The sequence below is a fragment of the Megascapheus bottae genome, chromosome 5 (assembly GCF_031878675.1).
Source record: "Megascapheus bottae isolate mThoBot1 chromosome 5, mThoBot2.hap1, whole genome shotgun sequence".
In the NCBI taxonomy this organism is placed as follows: Eukaryota; Metazoa; Chordata; class Mammalia; order Rodentia; family Geomyidae; genus Megascapheus; species Megascapheus bottae.
In genome coordinates this window covers 896,187-918,673 of record NC_143513.1, presented here as the reverse complement: position 1 = coordinate 918,673, position 22,487 = coordinate 896,187, and the positions used below count along the sequence as shown (strand labels likewise).

At 53.3% G+C, this 22,487-nt stretch overlaps 2 protein-coding genes across 3 annotated transcripts; one reads left to right on the top strand and one right to left on the bottom strand.

Annotated features, from left to right (window-relative positions):
* The first annotated feature begins 5,243 nt into the window (after window positions 1-5,243).
* On the top strand, window positions 5,244-11,064 carry Pold2 (DNA polymerase delta 2, accessory subunit). 2 transcript variants are annotated; one of them, XM_090332484.1, is made up of 11 exons: window positions 5,244-5,308; window positions 6,935-7,174; window positions 7,905-8,026; window positions 8,205-8,328; window positions 8,590-8,704; window positions 8,790-8,988; window positions 9,190-9,270; window positions 9,413-9,570; window positions 9,747-9,874; window positions 10,503-10,604; window positions 10,839-11,064. In XM_090332484.1, exons 2-11 carry the CDS (start codon window positions 6,955-6,957, stop codon window positions 10,997-10,999), a joined length of 1,410 nt encoding a protein of 469 aa, XP_090188610.1. In that variant the 5' UTR covers window positions 5,244-5,308; window positions 6,935-6,954; the 3' UTR covers window positions 11,000-11,064. The 2 variants fall into 2 exon arrangements, with proteins under 2 accessions (XP_090188610.1, XP_090188611.1); XM_090332485.1 differs by lacking the exon at window positions 5,244-5,308 and adding an exon at window positions 5,358-5,733.
* A 67-nt stretch (window positions 11,065-11,131) lies between these two features.
* On the bottom strand, window positions 11,132-21,558 carry Aebp1 (AE binding protein 1). Its single transcript, XM_090332483.1, has 21 exons — window positions 21,102-21,558; window positions 18,924-19,256; window positions 18,551-18,622; window positions 18,374-18,445; window positions 18,155-18,277; window positions 18,012-18,080; window positions 17,354-17,431; window positions 17,138-17,218; window positions 16,998-17,051; window positions 16,073-16,182; window positions 15,863-16,002; window positions 14,831-14,915; window positions 14,573-14,717; window positions 14,397-14,482; window positions 13,828-13,951; window positions 13,405-13,601; window positions 13,150-13,329; window positions 12,621-12,972; window positions 12,404-12,543; window positions 12,198-12,297; window positions 11,132-11,972 (listed from the first exon to the last, which is right to left on the bottom strand). The coding sequence occupies exons 1-21, from the start codon at window positions 21,340-21,342 to the stop codon at window positions 11,374-11,376; spliced, it is 3,381 nt and encodes a 1,126-aa protein (XP_090188609.1). The 5' UTR covers window positions 21,343-21,558; the 3' UTR covers window positions 11,132-11,373.
* Window positions 21,559-22,487: the final 929 nt, after the last annotated feature.

Below are 22,487 nucleotides of genomic sequence, written 5' to 3'. Positions count from 1 at the left end.
GCCGCTAGGTCAAGGGAGGTGGGAGCTTCTCTGTTGGGCCCACGGTGGAATGTTTACAGCTGGACTTAGATATATTACCCTGCTGGAGTCAGGCAGTCTGCACTTACTGCCTGCCTGGTATCTGTATGCACCTAGGAAAACAGGAGATGGTGTGGGGGAGGTGGATACATACAAATAATGGGCTGAGTAGAGAGGCAGGTCCTTCAATCCATAAATGGTTCAGAGAGGTCTTGCCATGGGGGAGCCTCTCTTTGCAAGTATGTAAGTCTTTGTGTGTGAAGGATTGACACCCCCCCCCCATTTTCCTAGGTACATACTGATACCCCGCAGGCAGTAAGTGCAGATTGCCTAACTCCAGCAGGGCAATATATCTAAGTTCAGCTGTAAACATCTCTTTTTTTCTTTTTTGCCAGTCCCAGGATTGAATTCTGGGCCTGAGTGCTGTCCTTGGGCTTTCTCAGGGTTAGAGCTCTACCACTTGTGTCACAACACCATTTCCAGCTTTTTCTATGTATGTGGTACTGAGGAATGGAATCCAGGTCTTTGTGCACGCTAGGCAAGCACTTTACCACGAGGCCCAACTCCCGACCCCCAGCTGTAAACATTCTACTCTGGGCCCAACAGAGAGGCCCCCACCTCCCATGACCTAGTGGCTTTTGCATTAACCTCCACCTCCTTGCTCAGGCCCCATAAAACCCAGCTCCTGTCCCAACTCTGACACACAGTCTCCAAGACCTCAGGAAGCCTGTGTCCCTCCCTGCTGCTCTATCTCAATAAATATTCCTTGCCTGTGGAAGATGGAGTCTGGCTTTTCTTTCCTTTCTCCCCCATTTTCCTAATAGTATGTGTGAATATATGTGCATACACATGTGTGCAATAGATAGATCTCCCATCCTGGCCTCTCTTTTACTGACCATATACCCTGTACCCACACTCTCTCCTTGCTCTTTCTTCCAGGACATTGCCCCTACTGTTCCTGGCATTTGAAGCGGACTCTGACCTTAGAACTTTATTTCTGTGCCTCCTATCTACAGATTATCTCCTGGGACATACTGCAGATGTGTGAAGACACACAGCTCCAAAATAGAACCTTATCTCTCCTCCTCATGCCCTGGGCTGTCACTAGCCCCTCTACCCTCTCTTCTCCTGAGATCCCCAGAACTCCCAACTTCTTCTATACATCCATCCCTTCCACATTCTGGAGACATGAGATGAATGTCATGAGGCCGGAGGAAGAGTCAGAGTTAAACAGACTTTTTAATCAAAACATCTGTGCCAGAGCCTGCTGTTGCTTGTGAGCTTATGGAAAGATTAGGAATCTGGCTTTGCTGCCTCCAGAAAAAAAGAGATGCCCAAACCACCACCTGTGGCTCATGCCTGTAACACTGTCCACTCAGGAGGCAGAGGCCTGAGAATCACAATTCAAAGCCAGCCTGGACAGAGAAGTACATGAGACTCTTATATAACATTAACCACCAAAAAGCTGGAAGTGGAATTGTGGTTTAAATGGTAAAGTGTCATCCTTGAGCAAGAGAAGCTCAGGGACAGTGCCTAGGCTCTAATTCAAGCTGTAGTACTAAAAAAGCTGTAGTGGCAAAAAAGAAAGAAAGGAAGGAGGGAAGAGAGAGGGAGGAGGGAGAGAGGGAAGAAGGAAAAGAAAGGAATGCCTGGAGAGATCAAACCAAAGAAATAATCACAAGTGCAGATAGTTTTGCCACTAAGCATTGCCAAACTTTCCCAGAAGACTTGGTGTGGGTGTGGGGAAGGGAATATTTCATTGCTTTGTGTTTTGAAATGCTCTAGGGTTATGCCTGAGGAATGTGGCCTTTGCTTGCACTTCTCTGGCTCCTTCCCTCTTCCCTGGGAAGAGACAGGAAGGTGTGAAGTGGCTAGAGCTGGATACATTCCCCACCCTCCCCCCAACCCATTCCACTCCCATAGAACTTTCCACTATGTGCAGGTCTTGTGTGGAACAGAACACTCTGGTGTGTTCCCAAATGGAAATTTTGAAATACAGTTCTTTGTTGGTAACATGGAAGGTTGTTTTTATTCTGTCTTTTCTTTACTGTCAAACATAATGAAAGTGAAGGGCTTTCCTTCATGAAAATGAGAGGTCTTCCTAAGACTAGGCTTCCAGGGAGTTTTGTTGTTTGCTTGTAGTGAAATAAGGTGGCTGAGCCTATGTAAGGAAACCGAGTTATAGCACCTATCCAGGTGCTGGGGGCTAGGGGCTTCTCAGCCATCCTAGCACCTCTGGCTGGAGGGGGGGAATTCCCTACCCAGTGCCTACTCAGTGGTGAGAAGAGGCTATTCATTAAATGCAGATGCCTAGCCTCCAGGTGAGCTTCAAAGGCTTCAAAGCCCTACAAACAGAGCTTTGGGATCTGGCTCTAGTCCTCCTGGTGGGGGAAGATTAAAGTCCCCCTCCCCCAGGTGATGGGTGGTGCCTGCATCCCTGGAGACAGGAATGGGCACTTGGCTGGTCAGTTACTAGGCTACTGTCAGTCCAGTACTCGGACTGGGAGCTTCCTGTGACCCTGCCTCTGCCCTGAGTCCACTGAAGTCTGAATCAGCTTAGGCACCAGGACCAGTCCTGTGTCCAGTCTCCTGGGTGTTCTGGGACACCATGGTGTCCCAATTCAGCTCTCCATTGGAGCTGAATTGGCTTATTGGTATTGTATCTGTTGTTCTGTCATCTCTAGCCTGTTTACTGACTGCACCGAGTGTGGTTTCTAGTTGCTGGCCTTTAAGATGTGAATCCACCATGCAGACACTGGCCTTTTAATAAAGACTCCAAGATTTGAACTGGCAAAGAACGGCTTCTGTATATTCTATAAATTCTCACCTTACAACAGTAGTAGCTTGGTACATAATTATCAAAGCTTGCTAGGAGTGGTGGCTCATGGAGGTTGGGTAGGAGGCAGAATTACAAATGTGAGGTCAGCCTGTGCCATACAGTGATGAAAACCCTGTCTCCTAAAACAAACGAACACACACACACACACACACACACACACACACACACACACACACTAAAAGTGTTGCCAAGCCAGGCACAGTGGCTCACGCCTGTAATCTTAGCTACTTAGGAGGCTGAGATCTGAGGATCTCAGTTCAAAGCCACTAAAGTCTGTGCCACTCTTATCTCTAATTAACTACTAAAAAAACAAAAGTGGCACTGTGGCTCAAAGGGTAGGGTGGTAGTTTTGAGCTGAAGAGGTCAAGCACAGTGCCCAGAGTTCAAACCCCATATCTGACAAAAAAAAAAAAAATGATGCCAAAACTTGTAAGCACCCCAGGGTTAAAAAACAAAACAAAACAAAACAGAAAAACCTCAGCATACTAGAAGGAAACCAACTCAAATAATCATGTCTATAAATGAAGAGACTACAACTATTGTGCTTGATGAAAGACAGTGCTCTGAGCACTGTCCTTGGGCTTTCTCAAGGATAGAGCCCTACCACTTGAGCCACAAAACCACTTCCAGCTTTTTCTGTGCAGGTGGTACCAAGGAATCGAACCCAGGGCTTCATGCATGCTAGGCAAGCACTATACCACTAAGCCATGCTCCCAACTCTATTTTTTTCTTTCTTTTTCTTTCTCTTCTATTTTCTTTCTTTCCTTCCTTCCTTCCTTCCTTTCTTTGAATAAGGAACATGACTAAGGTGACCGCAATCACTACTTCCATTCAGCATCACATCAGAGGTTCCAGGCAGAGTAATTGGACAGAAAAATAAATAAGAGGTTTTCAGCATGGAAGAGGTATTATTATGTTTGCCCACTACATAAAGAAAGCTGTAGTTTAGGCTCAGCACAGTACAATGTTAACAAGCAGTCAAGGCCACTGTTGTGAGAATCCCTACATTTTGCTCACTAGCTGGGTATCTCTCTGCCTCAGTCTCTTCATCTGTAAAAATTATTAATGCTCCAAGGGCTTATTTGAGAATTCCATTGATTCATGTGTCAAGAATATAGAAAAGGCTGGGCACTGGAGAATCACATCTATAATCCTAGCTATTTAGGAAGCTCAGATATGAGGAAAACAAACCAGTTAAAAGCCAACCTAGGGCCGGCTGTTTGGCCTAGTGGCAGAGCGCTTGCCTAGCATGCACCAAAACCCGAGTTCAATTTCTTGGTACCACATACATAGAAAAGGCCGGAAGTGGTGCTGTGACTCCAAGTGGTGGAGTGCTTGCCTAGCATGCACGAAGACCCGGGTTCGATTCCACGGTACCACCTACACAGAAGAAAGCCGGAAGTGGTGCTGAGGCTCAAGTGGTAGAGCTCTAGCCTTGAGAAAGTCCAAGGACAGTGCTCAGGCCCTGAGCTGAAGCCCAGGACTGGCAAAAAAATAAAACAAAACAAAACAAACAATAAGCCAGCCTGGGGCCATGGTTCACGCCTAAAACCTTAACTACTCAGGAGGAGGGTTAAGATTCAAAGCCAGCCCAGGCAGGAAAGTTTGAGATTCTTATCTCCAATTAACTAGCAGAAGACCCTAAGTGTGGCTGGGGTTTCAAGCGGTGGAGCACTGGCCTCGGGGCAGCGCCCAGGCACTGAGTTTAAGCACCGCGGGGGTGGAGGGGGGAGGGAAAGCCCCGGGCAGAAACGCCTGAGACTCTCACCTCCAACCAGCCACCGGGAAACCGGGAGTGGTGCCGGGCAGTGTCATGCCAGCCTTGGGCGGAGAAGGAACAGGACGGTACCCAGGCCCGGGGTTCAAATCCCAGTATCAACAAGCAAAAATAAAACAGGTATTTAGAGGAGTGGCAATGCCACTGCAAGAACTGTAACATCCACAAACCCAGACCTAGAGAACAGGCGCACAGAGAGACGCGAGAGTGACAGGAACAGTGCGGGGTGGACTGGGAGCAAAGCTGCAACAAGCCCTTTCCGCTGGGTTAGACATATTCCTTGTGCTCTGGCTGGAGTACGGCAAGGGTACTCCCGGGGCAAGATCACGGGGGGGGGGGGCCTGTCCCCGCCCACGTCCACACGTCCTGATAGCCCCACAAACGCACCGCAGCTCGCTCGCGTGGCACCGAAGTTGCTCGGCATGCGCACGCACGCGCACAGAGGAGGGGCCCGTGCGCCGGTCCCGCCCCGCGTTGCCCAGGAAACCAGGGGCGTGGCTCCACACTGGCTTTGCATCCGGGGCTGGGCTGGCGGGGATTGGCGGGTTGCGGCGCGTAGGGAATGGACGGAGCAGAGCGGGCGATGATTGGTGAGATGCGTGTCGATTGGCGGAATGCGGGGGGATAGGCGTGGCCGGGCGCGCGGGGATTGGCGGGAGGCGGCGCGCGGCGCGGTGAGTGTGGTTCTACCTAGCGGTCTCAGCTTGGGGTTTGGGTCCAGCCTGGGGGTGCTCCTGGGACTGCGGGGTCGTATCTCCGAGGGCATTCCGCCCAGTTGCGTGGGCTGAGCGGGGAGGCGGCCCAGCGGGGCCGATATTGGCCCCCTGTTGCGGGGACGGCGGAAGGGCCGCAGCCACACGATGCGTGAAGTAAAGTTAATCTGATTCTCCCATTGGGCTAACACCGGAACCAGGGCATTGGCCAGAGGCGGCCAGGAGAGGTGGAAGACAAGATATGGAACGTTGACCCGTATTAAAAAATCCGTAAAAAAAACCCGAGAAAGCTGTGGTACCACGTCCGAGCTAGTTTATCCTAGTACTTCAACAGCTCCTGAAGAGTATATTGACACATTCTTCGAAATCTAGTGTCCATGCTGCAGGTACATGCCAGCTTTTCTCCGTATGCAAACAGTGCAGCTCTAGATGCTGGTACTACCTCCAGACAAAACAACTCCTCCTGGAGCTCGGAGTGTAGCTGGAGGAGGAAAGCAAACTTTAAGTATAGGATTGGTTGGGAGGCAAATGCTGTCATGTACTAGGGGAGGGTTGCAATTGTAAATTAGCAGAAATAAGGCAAGTTTTGAGTAAAGACTTGGAAGCAGTGAGCCGGTGAGCTCTACAGCTGTGTGGACCGAACTAGAGAGGCCTTGGCTGGGGCCCTGTTGTGCTAGGAAGGAACCCAGGAGTCCCAAGGGGAGTGCGCAGCACCCTGAGGGGAGGAGCAACCAAGACAGTGGAGCAGCTCTTATAGGCTACTGTAAGGACACAAGACTTTATTTGATGAAATTAGGGAATCTTTGGAGAGTTTTGAGCAGAGCAATATGTATTTTGTTTGGTTTTCATTCATTTCGTTTTTATTAATTTGCTGTTTTGTTATTAGTTATTACTATTGGATTGTTTAGTAAGAAGTATGGCTTCAATCCCAAAGTTTGAGGTGGTGTCAGGGAGCCAGGTAGGTGCAGATCAGAAGTTCCATTTGGGGTGTGATTTGAGATTCCAGGTTTCCAGGCAGATATGTAGAACAATCACGGAATGCCTGAACTTGGAGTTTGGGAGAAACAGTCCCAGCTTTCCTTTTCTCTCTGTCTAGATTAGGTTTGATTTGGTGTGTGTGGTGGGGAAAATAGCTACGCTTAGGCTTAAACTATGATTCTAAGTGTTGTCCGTGAGCGTCTTTTTGCTCAAGGCTAATGCTTTACCAGCTGAGCCACAACTCCACCTCCATCTTTTTTGGTAGTTTGGTGGAGATAAAAGTCTCACAAACATTCTTGCCCAGTCTGGCTTACAACCTGGGTCCTCAGGTCTCAGCCTTCTGGGTAGCTAGGTAAATTACAGGAGTGAGTCACCAATGACCAACTTGTATTAGGTTTACAGTGTGATATCTGTATCCAGACAGCAATAGTACCAGGGGAACACCACATCTGTTCCCCTGGTTCCTGATGCCCATTGGGTACAGTGTAATAGCTTAGATGAGATGCCAAGAGAACTGCTGCCTTGGATTCAGATAGTAGTGTCAGGAATGTCTTTTTGTGTCCGTGCAGTGATCCTCCTTGACCTGAACACTGTTGTCTATTTGAACAGAGCAAGCAAGAAGTGTAGCCATGTTTTCTGAGCAGGCAGCCCAGAGGGCCCATACTCTGCTCTCCCCACCCTCAGTGAACAATGCCACCTTTGCCCGGGTGCCTGTAGCAACTTACACCAACTCTTCACAACCCTTTCGGCTTGGAGAACGAAGTTTTAGCCGACAGTATGCCCACATTTATGCCACCCGCCTTATCCAGATGAGACCATTCCTAGTGAGCCGGGCCCAGCAGCACTGGGGTGAGTGAATTTGGGGTATACTTCTACCAGTCCAAAACATAGAATTAGAACATAGAATATCAAATTTTTCTAACTTTACTTCCCAGTTACCTTAAGAAATGAACCATTTCTTTTCACAAGGGTTTAGTGAAGTTACCTGTGAATTGAAAGTTAGGCTTCAAGACTGGTCCCAAGTAAGAGCTTAGTTCTGGCATTGACAGTGAGTATTTTATCCATAGAGGGAAGTGGTTTTCCTGTCTTCTGTGCAAATTACTCAACCACACCATAGCTACAGAGCCCCTCAGCATGACAGGCCTGGCACTGTCTCACGGGACCCCAGTGTTGTCACTGACCTGTATTGGTGGCCATGAGTCCTCTGTTTCTTGGAAGTTCTTATGCTGTCTCTCCTCTTCCCTCTCTTAGTAAAAGCCTGGGCAATACAACCCTTTTCACTTCCCCCCATTTCCTTCTTCCTTCATGACTGTAGGGATAAAGTACTACAAGTACTTTTCTGGGTGCCTCAAGCCACAAGTATTTTTTTCTTTTATGGAACAGTTCTGGAAGTCATGGTGCTGGTAGGGCTGGTTCCCTCTGGAGGTTCGACAGAAGGGTTCTTCATGCCTCTTCTAGCTCCTGGTGACTCCCAGGCTGTGTGTCTGTCCCATCTGACAGAGCTTCCCTGCCTTCTTTCATGAAAACATTGGGTATCCAGGGTCCAGCTACATTCAGAGCCCCTTGTCCCTCTGCCTAGGCAGTGGAGTTGGAGTGAAGAAGCTGTGTGAGCTGCAGCCTGGAGAGAAGTGCTGTGTGGTGGGTACTCTGTTCAAAGCCATGCCGCTCCAGCCCTCCATCCTGAGGGAGATAAGTGAGGAGGTGAGACCTGCCCCAGGAGGCACTGACGTGCCACTTTCCTCCAAGGGTATCAGGGCTGGGCCTCTGCTTGTGGGGACAAGGGAGCAGATTGAGAAAGGTGAGCACTGCAGTGCCATCTTAAAACACAGACACCAGGCTGGCTTTGGCCTTGAGGCTACGTCTCATCTCTGCCTTCCAGCACAACCTGCTACCCCAGCCTCCACGGAGCAAATATATCCACCCAGATGATGAGCTGGTCTTGGAGGATGAACTACAGCGTATCAAACTGAAAGGCACCATCGATGTGTCAAAGGTGGTCACAGGTAGGAGCCCAGCAGTGGGTGCGGAATCGGAGATGCTGGAGAGATCCAGCAGGGGGCGAACAAGGTGGTAGGAGTGAGGTCAGCCTGAGCCCTAGAGTACGTGGAGAAGTAGGTGTGGGTTCTGGCCAGAGGAGGCTCTCATGATGGCTCTCCCTGCCTCCACCCAGGGGCTGTGTGACCTAGGAAGTAGGCGTTAGCCTCAGAATCCAAAAAGAGTTCAATGGCACAGCCCTCTCAAGGCCTGATTCTACCACTCCGCAGGCATAGTCTTGGCCGTGTTGGGCCGCGTGAGAGATGATGGCAGGTTTGAGGTGGAGGACCATTGCTTTGCTGATCTTGCTCCGCAGTCGCCCACACCCCCTCTTGACACAGACAGGTGAGGATCCCCCTTTGGAGCCCCACTATTTGCAGAGAGGCTGTTTACTTCCTTGGCACCTGACAGGTCCCCAATCTCTCTGCAGGTTTGTGCTGCTGGTGTCCGGGCTGGGGCTCGGCGGAGGTGGTGGCGAGAGCCTGCTGGGAACCCAGTTGATGGTCGATGTGGTGACAGGGCAGCTGGGGGATGAAGGGGAGCAGTGCAGTGCCGCCCATGTCTCCAGGGTCATTCTCGCTGGCAACCTCCTCAGCCACAGCACCCAGAGCAGAGATTCCATCAACAAGGTATAGAACCTCCTGGCTGCCCTCAGCCTGCCTGCTTCCCTGAGGTGCAGAGCCTGTGGGAAGCTCAGGGTCTGTGGGCACCTCCATCTCTGCCCTCTGGGGACTTTGCTCCCTTCTCCTCAGTGTTGAGGACCAAAGGGAGTGCCAGCTGTCACTCTGACCTGAGTCCCACTTAATAATCCCCTGGGCTTCTACTCCCAGGCCAAGTACCTCACCAAGAAAACCCAGGCAGCCAGCGTGGAGGCAGTCAAAATGCTAGATGAGATCCTCCTGCAGCTGAGTGTGAGTGACTAGAACCTGTCCGAAAGGGTGGGGGGTGGGGTGGAAGCTTCCATGAGGCGGGTGAAGGGGAAATGGGTTGGCCAGAGGAGAGATGAGGAGATTCCTTGGGGCTTATGAACTCTCCCTGCCTTGTGCCCTCCAGGCCTCGGTGCCCGTGGATGTGATGCCAGGGGAATTTGATCCGACCAACTACACACTCCCCCAGCAGCCCCTGCACCCTTGCATGCTCCCACTGGCCACTGCCTACTCCACCCTCCAGCTGGTCACCAACCCCTACCAGGCCACCATCGATGGAGTCAGGTAGTCCATGTGATGTGGGGGTACAGTGAGCCTGGGCCTGGGCAGGGCTGTGGAGGGCTTTCCTGGTGTCTGCCTTCCCTGCAAGGTTGTCCTGTGACACTGATGAGTCCACCAGGTGGTCTTCAGCATGGCTCTGGGGGCTCCCAGACAGAGGTCAGCAGAGCATTGTTTTACAGGTTCCTGGGGACATCAGGACAGAATGTGAGTGACATTTTCCGGTACAGCAGCATGGAGGACCATCTGGAGATCCTAGAGTGGACCTTGAGGGTCCGACACATCAGCCCCACAGCGCCCGACACCCTTGGTAATGGGTCACACTGTGAATCACATTGGTGGACAAGGGAGCCAGACCTGGTTCCCACCCAGGCTTGAACTCAGGGCCTGGGCACTGTCCCAGAGCTTCTTTTACTCAAGGCTAGCATTCTCCCACTTGAGCCACAGCACCACTTCTGGTTTTCTCTGCTTCTGTGGTACAGATGAATTGAACCTAGGGCCTCATGCATGCCAGGCAAGCACTGTACCACTAAGCTACTTTTCCAGCCTCCAAGCTGGTTTCTAATCACCATCCTTAGATCTCAGTCTCCTGAGTAACTAGGATTAGAGGAACCCAGCTTCACTCTAGATTGTCAATTGTATCTATGGCCAAGGCTTTCTCAGGGCTGGAGACCATGAAGATACGCTAGAAACTTGAGCACAACCCCCCTTTACCTCCTACCCCTCATTAAGGCAGGGGTCCAACTTGCTTCTTGAACCATGTGAAAACGGCACTGTCATGGGGGAGGCACGGTGGGCGGGGAGGGGGGGCAGTGGTACTCGCATTTAGTAGGAGGGGGTTAAAATGTTGCTGCATGATGTGTGCAGAGCAAACCCCATGGCGGGAGTGCCCTGTACAGAGGCTGAGAAGCCCTGCTCAGCACCAGGTCCTTCCCCAGGCTGCTACCCTTTCTACAAAACTGACCCCTTCATCTTTGCTGAATGCCCTCACGTCTACTTCTGTGGCAACAGTCCCAGATTTGACTCCAAAATCGTCCAGGGTAAGTTTTGCCTTATCAGGGGCCCAAGCCTGAGCCTGTCAGAAGCAATTTGTTCTCATCTGGAGACTGGTCTCCTTTGGACAGCCTGGGGTCTGCCCAGTGGCAGCTGGGTGGGATCTGAGCAGTGTGCCTCTGTGGACACCCCTCCACTGTGGCTCCTGCTTATGTCTGAGGGCTTCTAGGCGAGCAGGCCTCACCCAGAATGTAAGTGGGACCCACATGGCTGCTTTGCAGGCCCTGAGGACCAGATGGTGCTGCTAGTGACTGTTCCTGACTTCAGCACCACACAAACTGCCTGCCTGGTGAACCTGCGCAGCCTGGACTGCCAACCCATCAGCTTTGCAGGTTTTGGAGCAGAGGATGATGATCTGGGCGGCCTGGGGTTGGACCCCTAACTTGGGCAGCTAGAAGAGGAATCTGCATTTCAAATATGAGCCTTGTAAATAAAGCATGAAGTGTTTGCTAGGCTGAGCCTTGGAGAAAGGCTGTGTGGAGAATCCCTAGCGAACTGGACAGAACAGCAGAGGTCAGTGCCATGAGCTTGTTTTATTGGTGTGGCCTTGGCTTCCCTGCCTGCCCCTCCCCAAAGGCTGGCAGGCAGAATAGGAGCCATTGTACAGACTTGGGCTCTTGGGTCTGATGGCCTTCTAGTCCCCTAGGGGTCCCTCTCAGGGGACCTTCCACGTGCTGGTGGCTGCTGTCTGCAGGTGTAGGCTTACAAGTGCTGCTGTAGCTTGAACTAGGCCAGGGTGTCGGCAGGACCCTGGTCTCAGAGGTCCCCAAAGTTCACTGTGTAAGTCTCCACTGTTGAGAAGGGGTCTGTGAGGCCAGTGGCTATCTCTTCCTCCTCTTCCTCTTCCTCCTCAGGCTCTAGCTCAATCCCAAATTCTGTCCCAAACTCTGTCACCACCTCTGTGTAGGTCTCGGTCTCTGACTCTTCCCAGTATCCAGCCTGTGTGGGAGCAGGGTCCCAGGTGCCCTGGGTGGTACCAGGGGTGGGGGCAGGCAAGGGGAAGGTAGTGAGGGCAGGGGTGGGGCTGGAGGCAGGGCCTACAGTGGCATTGAGGCGCCTCTGCCGTTGTCGCTCCCTTAGCTGGAGTCTCTGCTGCAGGCGGCGCTGCTGCATGCGCCTCTGCTGGGGCGTCATAGGGCGTGAGGGGTCGATGCGTGGAATGGGCCGGTTCCCATTCATGGCCAGAATCTCCCGGATGCGCTTCCAATTGGAGCGGGCCAAAATGAAGTTGCACTGGGTGGCCCCGATGTCATAGTCCACGTTGCAGGTCTTAGAACTTGAGGTGTAGCCCTCTGCATGGGCTGTAACCCGGTACTCACCCGGGTTCAAGATGCGCCAGTAATCACCAGCACTTGCTGCCCAGAGAAGACAAACATGGCTGTCCCAGAGCCACTGCTCCCCCTCCCCCAGCTCCACCCTCCTCTCTGATTCTCCCAGGGTCCACCCTCTCTAGGCAGAGTTCAGAGAAGCAGGGACCCTGCTGGGTAGCCACACAGATTTGGTCCCTTTTGCTAATACTACTTGGGATGAACGAGGTGGGCCCACCTGAGAAAGGCAGGTAAAGGTGTGCACACAGGTACCTGTCTTCACACCATGGTTGATGCCATTCACTGAGATGGTAGCATTGGCAATGGGGATTCCTTGCTCATCTGTCACCACACCCTTGATACCTCGGTGCACCTGTGGGAGGGAAGTGGCAGAAGGGACCAAATGGAGACCCCATGTCCAGGATCCCACTCTGCCCTAGGCTTCATCCTCCTCCCAGGCTCAACCCCTGCTGCCCTACCTGCTCCATAAAGGTGAGCAGGGCCTCCTTATTGTTCTCCCATTCTCTTGGTAGCTCACTCTCATGTGGGAATTTGTCACAGCCCAGGTAGATAGATAGTTCCAGGCAGTTGGTGTGCAGATAGCTGAAGTCATTGATAGCTGTGCAGAGGAAACCCCGCAGTCACCCTCTCCTTGGGGTCCATCCCTCCCCTCCCAGCACCTCCAGGCTGACTTACTCCCAGACCGGGGATTCCACTTGGCTCCATTGACAATGCCCATGCCACTGGTGTAGTCTTGGGCCTGGCATCCTCCTCGGTAGGGCTCAGTCATAGTGAGATGGGCAGATGCAAAAGAGATGGCCAGCCAGCGGAAGATGGCATGGTCTGGGGTCTCCTGGGCCTCAGATGCTTCTTCATCATCCTCCCCACGGGCAGCTGCCATGGCTGCAGCCAGCAGCTGCTCCTGGCTGGGGGTGCGGGCCATGTCGTAGGGATAGGACACGAGCCGCTCACCCCCATTCAGATTTGCTCCCAGCACAAAGGGGTTTTTCTCCATCCACGCGATGATGGCCCGTACCTCTGTGGACACCTGCAGGTGGCCACCACAGACCAATGTTCCGTCAGTAAAATGTAGGAGCCCCTGGCCACAAGTACTGCTCCTTTGTCCTCCTGTCCTTGTCCTTCTGACTCCTTCCCAGCCTAAGTTTCAGTACCTGCAGCTCAGCCACACCTACCAGCTCCCTCCACATCTAAAACTGCTCCTCACCGTGGCATCTGGAGACAGGTAGCGTTCAGGGATGGGCAGGTTATTGTTGGGAACCCGGTAGGGGACCCATTTCCTTTCCTCAGCTCCCCACAGCACTGAGTTGAGATCCGGAAAGTCCTCAAAGATGTCAAAGCCTTCCTCGGTCCACAGCCCCAGGGCCCAGTTCCCAAACTCTGAGCCCTAGGGAGAGCAGGCAGTCATCTTGGCTGTCCATGGCCCCTGCCCCTAGCTCCCCCTGACTAGCCCCATACCCACCATCTGAGCTGCCACTTCATAGCCATCAGGGTTCAGCGAGGGCACCAGGTGGATACGCGTGTCCTGCACCAGACTTCGCACACGAGGGTTTCCATCACGGTACTCGCGGCACAGGTACTGCATGAGCAGTAGCAGTAACTCTCGGCCCAGAACCTCGTTCCCATGGATCCCAGCTGTGTAGCGGAACTCGGGTTCCCCTGAAAGGGCAGGAGCCATAGCAAGCACTCGCTTTGGTGAGGTCTGGGGTGTCTGAGAAAGGAGGCTTCCAGTGTCCAGCAAGACAGACCTAAATTCCTACAGGAGCTCCCATATCAACCATACAGGCTAAGAATGCAGTATGAAGCCTGTAATTCTCAGCCTCCTATGCAGCACAAAGCCCGGGACATCCAAGGTATTTGCAAAAGGTTATCCTCAAGCCCTCACCCAGTTCGTGCTCCCCAGGGTTGTCTGAGATCTCCATGGCGTAGATTTTAAGGCCTCGTGAGCTCTTGCCAAGGCTGTATGTGCGGGTAATGGTGGGACACTCCTCGTTCACCACCTTCATCAGCTGGCAGAAAGAGGGCACTATCACGAAGCGTCCCTCCCACTGTTCTGTGGGGAAGGACCCGTAACCCCAGTCTCATGTGCACCAAGATCTAGTCTCCTTGCTTCTCCTCCTCCCCTGCTGCCCCGATTCTGGGGCTTGTTCTCAGGGCCTGATTCTGTCCCTTAGTTTTTTCCCTCTCAAGGCTGGTGCTCTATCATTTGAGCTGTATCTCCATTCTGACTTTTTGGTAGCAGTTAGAGATAAGAATCTTACACTTCCTTCCCTGATCTGGCTTCAGATCGTGATCCTTAGATGTCAGCTTCTTTAGTAGCTAGGATTATAGGCATAAGCGTCCAACCTTTAGCCTCATCCTCGGGGCAAAGAACAGCCAATGTTCCCTTAGAACCCAGGGCACTGGGCCTCTCTTCTTTCCCCAGCACGACTGTCTGGGACACCAGCAACCAACCTGGCGCATGTCCTTGTAGCTGTGATGCCGGAAGTCCAGGTCATCAGTGGCCACCACTTCATTCTGTGCATAGTAGCTGTGGACAGCTGCAGGGGGTAGAAACAGGCAGGAAGGGCTACGAACTAGTTGCCTGTGGACCTACCTGCAGGTCACCCAGCCTGCCCCTCTATACTCACGGGTCACTGGGCAGCCCAGCACCTCCAGCCGCATGCACAGGCTGCCATTCCAGGTGAGTGGGTAAATGCGAATGAAGCGGGCCACCACTGGCTCTGGGAGCTCACTCAGCACGGGTGTGTCCTTATCCACATTCCCATGGAAGGTCTGAAGAGGGACAGGTTTCAGTGTAGCTGCCCTTTACCCACAGTATCCACACCCTCCCCCCAAGGGGAGCCAAGCCAGGTGACAGGAGCAGAGTGAAGGGTTTTGGTACCCACCATTTCCTCATAGCCGTTCGTGTACATCACCCACGTCTGGCTGTCATTGCTGAAGCCCACAAAGAAGCTGGTCACAAAGTCATCACTGTGGAACAGGTATAGTTAGGGGCAAGGCTGCTCTTGAGTCTTTGCCCCTCTCCCCTTCCCGGCCTCCCTTTCTGAGCCAAAAGAACTGTAGGATAGTGCCTGCGTGTCTGGGTATCAAGAGTCAGGTCTTGGGCCTATCTATGTCCATGAGCAGTCTTGTTACTGATCTCTTTTGGTTTTTGGTTTTTGTCAGTCACGGGGCTTGAACTCTGGGCTTGGGCGCTGTCTCTGAGCTCTTCAGCTCAAGGCTAGCACTCTATTGTGTTGAGCCACAGCTCTACTTTTGGTTTTCTGGTGGTTAACTGGAGATAAAGTCTCATGGACTTTTATGCCCAGTCTGGCTTTGAACTGTGATCCTCAGATCTCAGCCCTCAGTAGCTAGGGTGATAGGCGTGAGCCACCAGCACCTGGCCTGTTACTGATCTTGTCTGATCATCTGAACATTGAGGCTGCTAGCCATGGCTGAGGAGGTACAGAGTTGTTCCTGCATGTTTTGCTGTTGTTACTATTATTGTTATTATTTTGTAGTTCTGGTTCAACTCAGGGTCTCACACTTGCTAGACAAGCAATCTACATCTACTACTTGAGATACGTGTATTTCTAGGGCCTTATTTTCCCCCAAATATGGTATTTTGGGGCTAGCATTTCCTGAACCAGTCAGGAACTGTGTTCCTTTATTGCTGAAGTAGCTGGGAACTCAGTTGTACACCAACACCTGTGGCTTGTTTTTGAGACTGGGTCTCAGGAACTTTTGCACAGCCTGGCCTCCAACTTCAGTTCTTTCTCTGCCTTCTGAATAGCTGTGAATTGCAAATGTGCAAAACACTCACACCACGGATTGTTCTAGTCTTGATGGGCCAGCTCAAGGGCCAACTGTAATGTCCCCAATGGGACCAAGAGCTGTACTAGAGCCCTTCTCTACAGCTCAAGCACCCAACCACATACTGGATGCTGGAGTCGCGGCCCTGGGTGATCACGCCTGTGAACCGGGTCGTCCTTCTGGTGTCCACCTCGATCCACTGGGTCTGTGAGTCATCCTCGGCACACCAGGCCCCATCATAGTAGTCATCTTCATTTGTGCCAGCCTGTTGAAGAAGAGGCTGAGCATGGAAGGGGAGCCCCTGCCTGCCAGGAGTAGGCTGTTTATTCACCCACCTGAATATTGAGCCGGCCACGCTGTGCTCCCAGGCCGTGACGCAGCATGGAGGAGGCACGGATTTGGTTGTCCTCAATGCGGTGTGACTCCATTCCAATGGGTGGGCACTCTGAGCACATGTACCCCAGGAGGATGGCTTGTGAGCAAGACCCTCCACCAATCCAGCGCTAAGGAGCCAACAGCCCCTCTACAAGAATTCAACCTCACATTGGAGAGGCCAATCAAAGGGCAGAACTGTAGCCATTGGTTCTCAATACTTCAGACTTCACTCTCCTGGAGGGGACTCAGACCCAGGCCAGAAACTTCTCTGTGCACTGCCTGCTTTTCCTGCCTGTGAAGGCAGCTGGAGCGCCTCACTTTCTGCCAAAGGTCCTAGACTATCCTTTTCTGCATCCTCATCCCAGCTGTTAAGAACCAAACTCTGCCCCTCTGCAGCAAGCCATCTGTAGGCCAGAGCACAGATGAAGCCAAGCAAGGATACCCTCACCTCCTGGATCTCCCCCTTCTGTGTTGCAAGAATCTAAGAGCAGCTGAGTACTGATGCCTCACACCTATAACCCTAGCTACTCAGGGAGTTGAGATTTGAGGACTGTGGTTTGAAACTAGCCCAGGCAGACAAATTCTAGAGCATTTTATTTCTAATTAACCAGCAAAAAAGCTAGGAGTGGAGGTATGGCTCAAGCAGTAGAAGGTTAGCCTTAAGTGGAAAAGGTTAAGCAAGTATGAGGCCCTCAGTTCAAACACCAATATGAGCATGTATGAGTGTGCATGCACACACACACACACACAAAATCTAAGAAGGAAAGTCCTCTGGGGCCCTAAGTCCCCCTCAAGATATCTATGCTCTCATGTGTGACCAGGATCAAATTGTTGTCCTGATACCTTCACCCTATTGCCCACCAACACACCCCCAGTCCCACTCACTGATTTTCTCCACTGGAGACCACTCCTCCTCCAGCTCATCGCCCTTCTGGGTCTCTGACAACAAGAAAGGGAGAGGTGGAGCCAAGGGCCCAGGACAATAGGCATCTAGATGCTCCCCACAGGATCTGTGTGTTAGATACCTTTGTGGTCCTTGCCCTTTGCCACAGTCCATTTATCCTCTGTCTCCTCCTTGGGGCCACTGCCCTCCTTTTTGGGTTTCTCTGGAAGGTGCAAGGAAGAGGAGGCTGGTCAACCTGGCCCTGGGCTTGTAGGGTGGTCAGACTGAGCTGGAGTACACAGAAGTGGAGAGGTGTGGGAGGCAGAATTGGTCTTAAGGGTGACGTGGTCCCACTCACTCAGCTCTTCCTTCTCTTCATCTGTCTCCTGTCCAGGGTCGGGCTTCTGTGGTGGGGGATGTGGGAAGTAATAATCCACTGCAAGAAGAAAATTGAGTATAGGTGGCCCTGCGCCTGTGCTAAAACCTCCAGGACAAAACCGGATGGGACCAAGGGGAGAGAGGCAAAGAACTTGGGAAGTCAGATGGGAGGCATAAAGCCCTGCTGAGATCACCAGCCTGTGCCCCCTGAAAGGAAAGGAAGAATCCAGGCTGGGCAGAGATTGGCACCAGGGCAAGAATCTGAGTGACAGCGGATGTCTTCGGCCTTGAGACCTGGGACCGATGGTTAGAGCAATGAAGGGGGCTGTTCCTAGGAAAACGTGACTCTGAAGGTTCCTGGGAGGCGGGGCAAGGGGCCCCCGAAGGGGTGAGGTGCAGGAAGATGCTTGGCAATGAGCTGGCAACTGCTTGGCAGTTGGCAATGAGCTGGTAGAAGGGAGTGGAGACCACAGGACAGGGAGGGATGGGTCCACATTGGATGATGGGGCTGAGGAGAAGGCCAAAGGAACCTCAGATAAGGACAAGAGCAAAGTTAGGAACCAGGAAAGTAGGCTAGGAAGGCATAGAAGCCTGATCACCCTCCCAGCCCCTGGGGTCTTGAGGCACTCAATACTCACTGTCATCGTAGTTGGGGATAATGTAGCCATCCCCATAATCTGGGGGCAACAGAGGCTCCAAAGTTGGTTCTATGGAGATAAGGAGGTGGGAGTGGGCCAGAGCACCTCCCTGTGCCCCTCTCTCCATCTGCACCCTGTCTTACGGTTGTCCTTTTCTTTGTTGTCCTTTTCTTTCGGCTCCTCAACTTCCTCCTCAGGGTGCTCTGGCCAGAACCTCCTCCTGCTGGGCGGTGGCCTGGGCTGCTTCTGGCGCCGGATATACTCAACTGAGAGGGAGGTAAGCTCTGAGACATGGCCTCACGTAGGAAGCATCCATGCCCAGGCCAGGGTCTGATCCACACCAGAGCAGAGGTGCTACTCACAGTCCTCATAGTCTTCCTTCTCTATCTGGTCATTGTAGTCCAGTGTAGGCACCTCCGTCTCCTCCTCTGGCTCTGAGGGGAAGATGCCAGGGGCTGCCTGACTGCTCTACTCAGGCCCATTCTGGGTGCTCCAGGCCTGAGGGTCCTTGGCCTGAGGCCAAGAGGTTAGCCACTCACCAGGCTGAAGTTCCCTGGCTACCGTTAAGGTTTCCTCTCCGTGACCCTGCCATGTGTCTGGGGAGGCCTCCTCTGCAACACAGAAGCCCAGATACAAGTGAACATGACCACCTCCCCAGACCCTGGGGACAATGCTTTCATATCCTGTGCCAAAACTTCTGCCACTGAGCAAGGTAGACAGAGACCCGGCTACTCGGTGCTCTTTCTGCACAGGAGATGCTGAAGACCTGAGGGCATGCACTGACCCTCGCCAAGTCCCTGATAACCCTGAGGCTTTATACCATACCGTGTGTGTAGAAAGCAGTGGTCCCAGGACTCCACTCTCACCCTCCTTTCCCCAGAACACACAGGCCCCAGGTAGCTTAGCACAAACCTCTCTCCTGGGGTGACTCTTCAGGGCCAGGACTGGGGGAAATGGGCAGTGGCCACTCTGGGATTTCTATGGGGGTTTGAGTGGTGAGCTTCTTCCCTGTTGGGGGTTTCTTGGTGGCTTTGGGTGGCTTCTCCTTGGGTTTCTTGGTGGCCTTGGGTGGCTTCTCCTTTGGTTTCTTGGTGGCTTTGGGTGGCTTTTCCTTGGGTTTCTTGGTGGCCTTGGGTGGCTTCTCCTTTCCCTTTTTGGGTGGTTTGGAAGCCTCCAAGGGCTGTTTGGTTGCCTTGGGGCCTTTGTCCTTCTTCCCTTTCTTCCCTTTGACCTTTTCTGGAGACCCTGTCCATGACAGATGATAAGGCAAGTAGATAAGACAAATGGATAAGGCCTACTGTGTTCCCATGTGGTCCCTCAGGATGCCCACAGACTGGGCATGGAGGATCTTGCCAGTATAGACAGGAAATGGGCTAAGCACTTTTCCAAGTGGTAGAGATGGAACTTTCTTTTTCTTTTTCGGGTCGTGGGGCTTGAACTCATGGCCTGGGTGCTGTCCTTAAACTCTTCAGCTCAAGGCTACTGCCCTACCCCTTGAGCCACAGTGCCACTTCTGGTTTTTCAGTGGTTAACTAGAGATAAGAGTCAGTGTCTTTAGTTCCTGGGCTGGCTTTGAACGGAGATCCTCAGATCTCAGCCTCCTGAGTAGCTAGGATTACAGACATGAGCCACCATGCCAGGCTTTAGAGCTGGAACTTCCTAAGAGTCTAGGGCTGCCAACTTCACATGTCAGCCTCTCTAAAGACAACATGTGACAATCAAGTTTCCAGGGAGAGGCATCCATCCCCTGCCAAGATCTCAACTGGGGACCCTCATAGCCTACTCCTTCTCGTGTCCACTTGCCAATCATGGAGCTCTGTTCTATGCTGTGCATGGAAGACACACAGGTGACCAAGCCATCTAGGCCTAAATTTAGGAACAGCTGTCCTCCCTATAAACTGCCCCACAAAGTAAAGGACATGGAACTTGACCTTCTCTGAGTCTCCCTATAGAGTCTTTCTGTAGGTTTTGTGGGTTGTTTGTTTATGCCAACACTGGGACTTGAACTCAGGACCTGAGCTCAAGGCTTTTTTGCTCAAGGCAGGAACTCTATCACTCGAGTCACAACTCCATTTATGGCTTTTTGTTGGCTAACTGTAAATAAACGTCTACAGACTTTCCCACCTGGGCTGGCTTTGAATTGAGAATCTCAGATCTCTGCCTCCTGTACATCTAGGATTATAGGCATGAGCCACTGGCTTTCTGTAGGTTGTAAAGCCCCAAAAGGAGGAAGACATTAAAGGTCTAGGAAGGGTAGTGAAAGAAGGACCAATAATAGGGAATCCTGGAGGCCACTGGGAAGACAGAGGGACAAGCAAGGAGCTTTGTCACTACTGTGGCATGTTGAGGAGTTTAGAAGCATGGACCCTAGGTGGGACTAAGCAGGAACTGTAAATGCTGCTGAGAATTTCATGGGGGATAAAAGACACAAGGGCACTTTGGCTGAAACCCAGGAAGTTATAAAACAAGCAGGAGAAGCAGAACTGCTTCACCATTCAAGAGCCAGGAAAGACCTACAGCTGGGACCGCAGGGGCGGAGGGGAGACTGCTGCCCTCAGGAGTGAGGAATGGTGCCTGACAATCTCCTGAGAGAGAGATCACAAGATCCTCTGCCATCCTCCAAAGAGCTACAATAAACAGCCAAGAGTTATTGGCACTGATTACCTAAGAGGCACAGGGCGACAGGCCTCAATGGAACTCTCCACTGCCCACTTTCACCTGCAAGTTTGGAGGGCAGAGATCTGCAGCTACGGCCCCTACCTGTTTGCTCCGAGGACCAGAGGCCAAGGGCAGGAACCCTAAAGACCACAGAGAGACTGAAAGCCTGTTGGGACGGCAGGGTGCTATGGCATAGTTCCCCTATGGCCCAGGCCTATGTTTGTTTAGTTTGGCGGTGTCGGGGATAAGCAACTAATTCCACAGGTCCCCCAGAACAGCATGCCACCCTGCAGCGGACATTCCTTTACGCCCCTGGCTCCATGCCTGGCACCGTGTGCCGCTAGGAGATGGCGAGAGCGCCCGTTCCTCAGCCCCTGGGAGGCCTGCGCCGGGCTGTCGGCCCTCCGCAGCCATCTCGACCCCGGCTCTCACCTTCTGCAGCTGCCCCTGGCTTGCCCCTCTCCTGGGCTCTGCGGGCACGCTGGGTGGGCTCGGGAGGCGGCAGAGCCTCCACGTCGTCCTCCCGGGGCTCCGGCTCCGGCTCTGACAGGAAGCCTTCGAGGAACTCCTCGATCTCGTCGTCGGTCAGCACCGTCTGTGGGTCCCCCCCAGGGCACAGAGCCAGCAGAGCCAGGAGGCAGCCGAGCAGGGGTGCAGTGCTCAGGGCCGCCATGGCCGGGCACCAGGGATGGGGACGCGGGGGGCACTGGGGGCTCGGGCAGGCGCGGGGAGGAGATCTGGAAGGTGGACGTGGTGGGGGCTCCGGGCAGAGGCGTGCGGGGTGGGGTGTGGGAAGGGGCAGGACAAGGGGTCCCGGGAGAACGGGGATCCGAGGGCGCTGGCCGTAGCCCGCTCTCCAGCCCCGCGTGGCTCGCCCCTGCGCGGCCGGCCCTCCAGAGTGCAGCCGGGGCGGGGGCGCCGGGCTTCCGGAGCCGGCTCCCTCCCTCCCCACGCCCGCCCCGGCGGGGGGAGGCGCGGGGGCGGCGGGGAGGAGCTGGACTTGAACCTAGAGGCTGCGGGAGCGAGTGGGCGGGGCAGCCCAGCTCGGAACTCTGAGCGGGAGCGCGTGCGCCCTGTGGGTGGAGGGGTGAGGGCCTTGGCGACTGGGAGCGGGCCTCGGGGCGGGTCTCGGGGCGGCTCTGCCTCTCCCCGCGGTGCCCTCCACACTCCCCAAGCCTCCTGAGCGGGCCAGGGATGATGAGCGTTCAGGGTCCCGAGGCGGTGCTGGCTGCTGCCTCCTTGCAGTGCTCCGGAGCCCGGTGCCTGCGCGCGGCCAGCCCCTGCGCTCCTCATGACAGCGCTTCTGAGGAAGAGCTCCGAAGTCGTCCTCCAGGCAGCCCGCCTGTGATCCCCCACATGAAGGCAGGCATCACCCCAGTACACGGCCTGGACACAGCCATTTTTCTCCCTGCTCCTACCGGGACACGTTACAAAGAAAAGAAAAACATCTTAGCAGCACCACCCACCGCACACCTCCAGAGGGCGCGAGACCGGGCGTGGAGCATGGCAGAGCCACAGTAGGGCGGTCATGGTGCCAGACAAAAGGTCAAATACTAACCCCAAATGGTTATCCTGGCTTAGGCCTGGGCTCCCAGAATCTCATCCATGAAGGAATAAGAAAGCAAGATAAAGCACCCACACCCCGTGTGTGTGTGCGCCAGTCCCGGGACTTGAACTCAGGGCCTGAGCACTGTCCTTGGGCTTTTTTCTCAACGCTAGAGCTCTACCACTTGAGCCACAGCACTACTTCTGGTTTTTTTTCTTTGTATGTGATACTGAGGAATTGAACTCCGGTCTTTGTCCATGCTAGACAAGCAC

What these genes read in the sequence shown, in the direction of transcription:
- Pold2 (XM_090332484.1), top strand. Translation starts at nt 6,955, where the DNA reads ATGTTTTCTGAGCAGGCAGCCCAGAGGGCCCATACTCTGCTCTCCCCA. An exon ending in CCCCCTCTTGACACAGACAG is followed by an intron (nt 8,705 to 8,789) that starts GTGAGGATCCCC and finishes ATCTCTCTGCAG; the next exon opens with GTTTGTGCTGCTGGTGTCCG. An exon ending in TGACTCCAAAATCGTCCAGG is followed by an intron (nt 10,605 to 10,838) that starts GTAAGTTTTGCC and finishes GCTGCTTTGCAG; the next exon opens with GCCCTGAGGACCAGATGGTG.
- Aebp1 (XM_090332483.1), bottom strand. Translation starts at nt 21,342, where the DNA reads ATGGCGGCCCTGAGCACTGCACCCCTGCTCGGCTGCCTCCTGGCTCTG. An exon ending in GTGGAATCCCCGGTCTGGGA is followed by an intron (nt 12,544 to 12,620) that starts GTAAGTCAGCCT and finishes TCCTCTGCACAG; the next exon opens with CTATCAATGACTTCAGCTAT. An exon ending in TGCTCACCTTTATGGAGCAG is followed by an intron (nt 12,298 to 12,403) that starts GTAGGGCAGCAG and finishes TCCCTCCCACAG; the next exon opens with GTGCACCGAGGTATCAAGGG.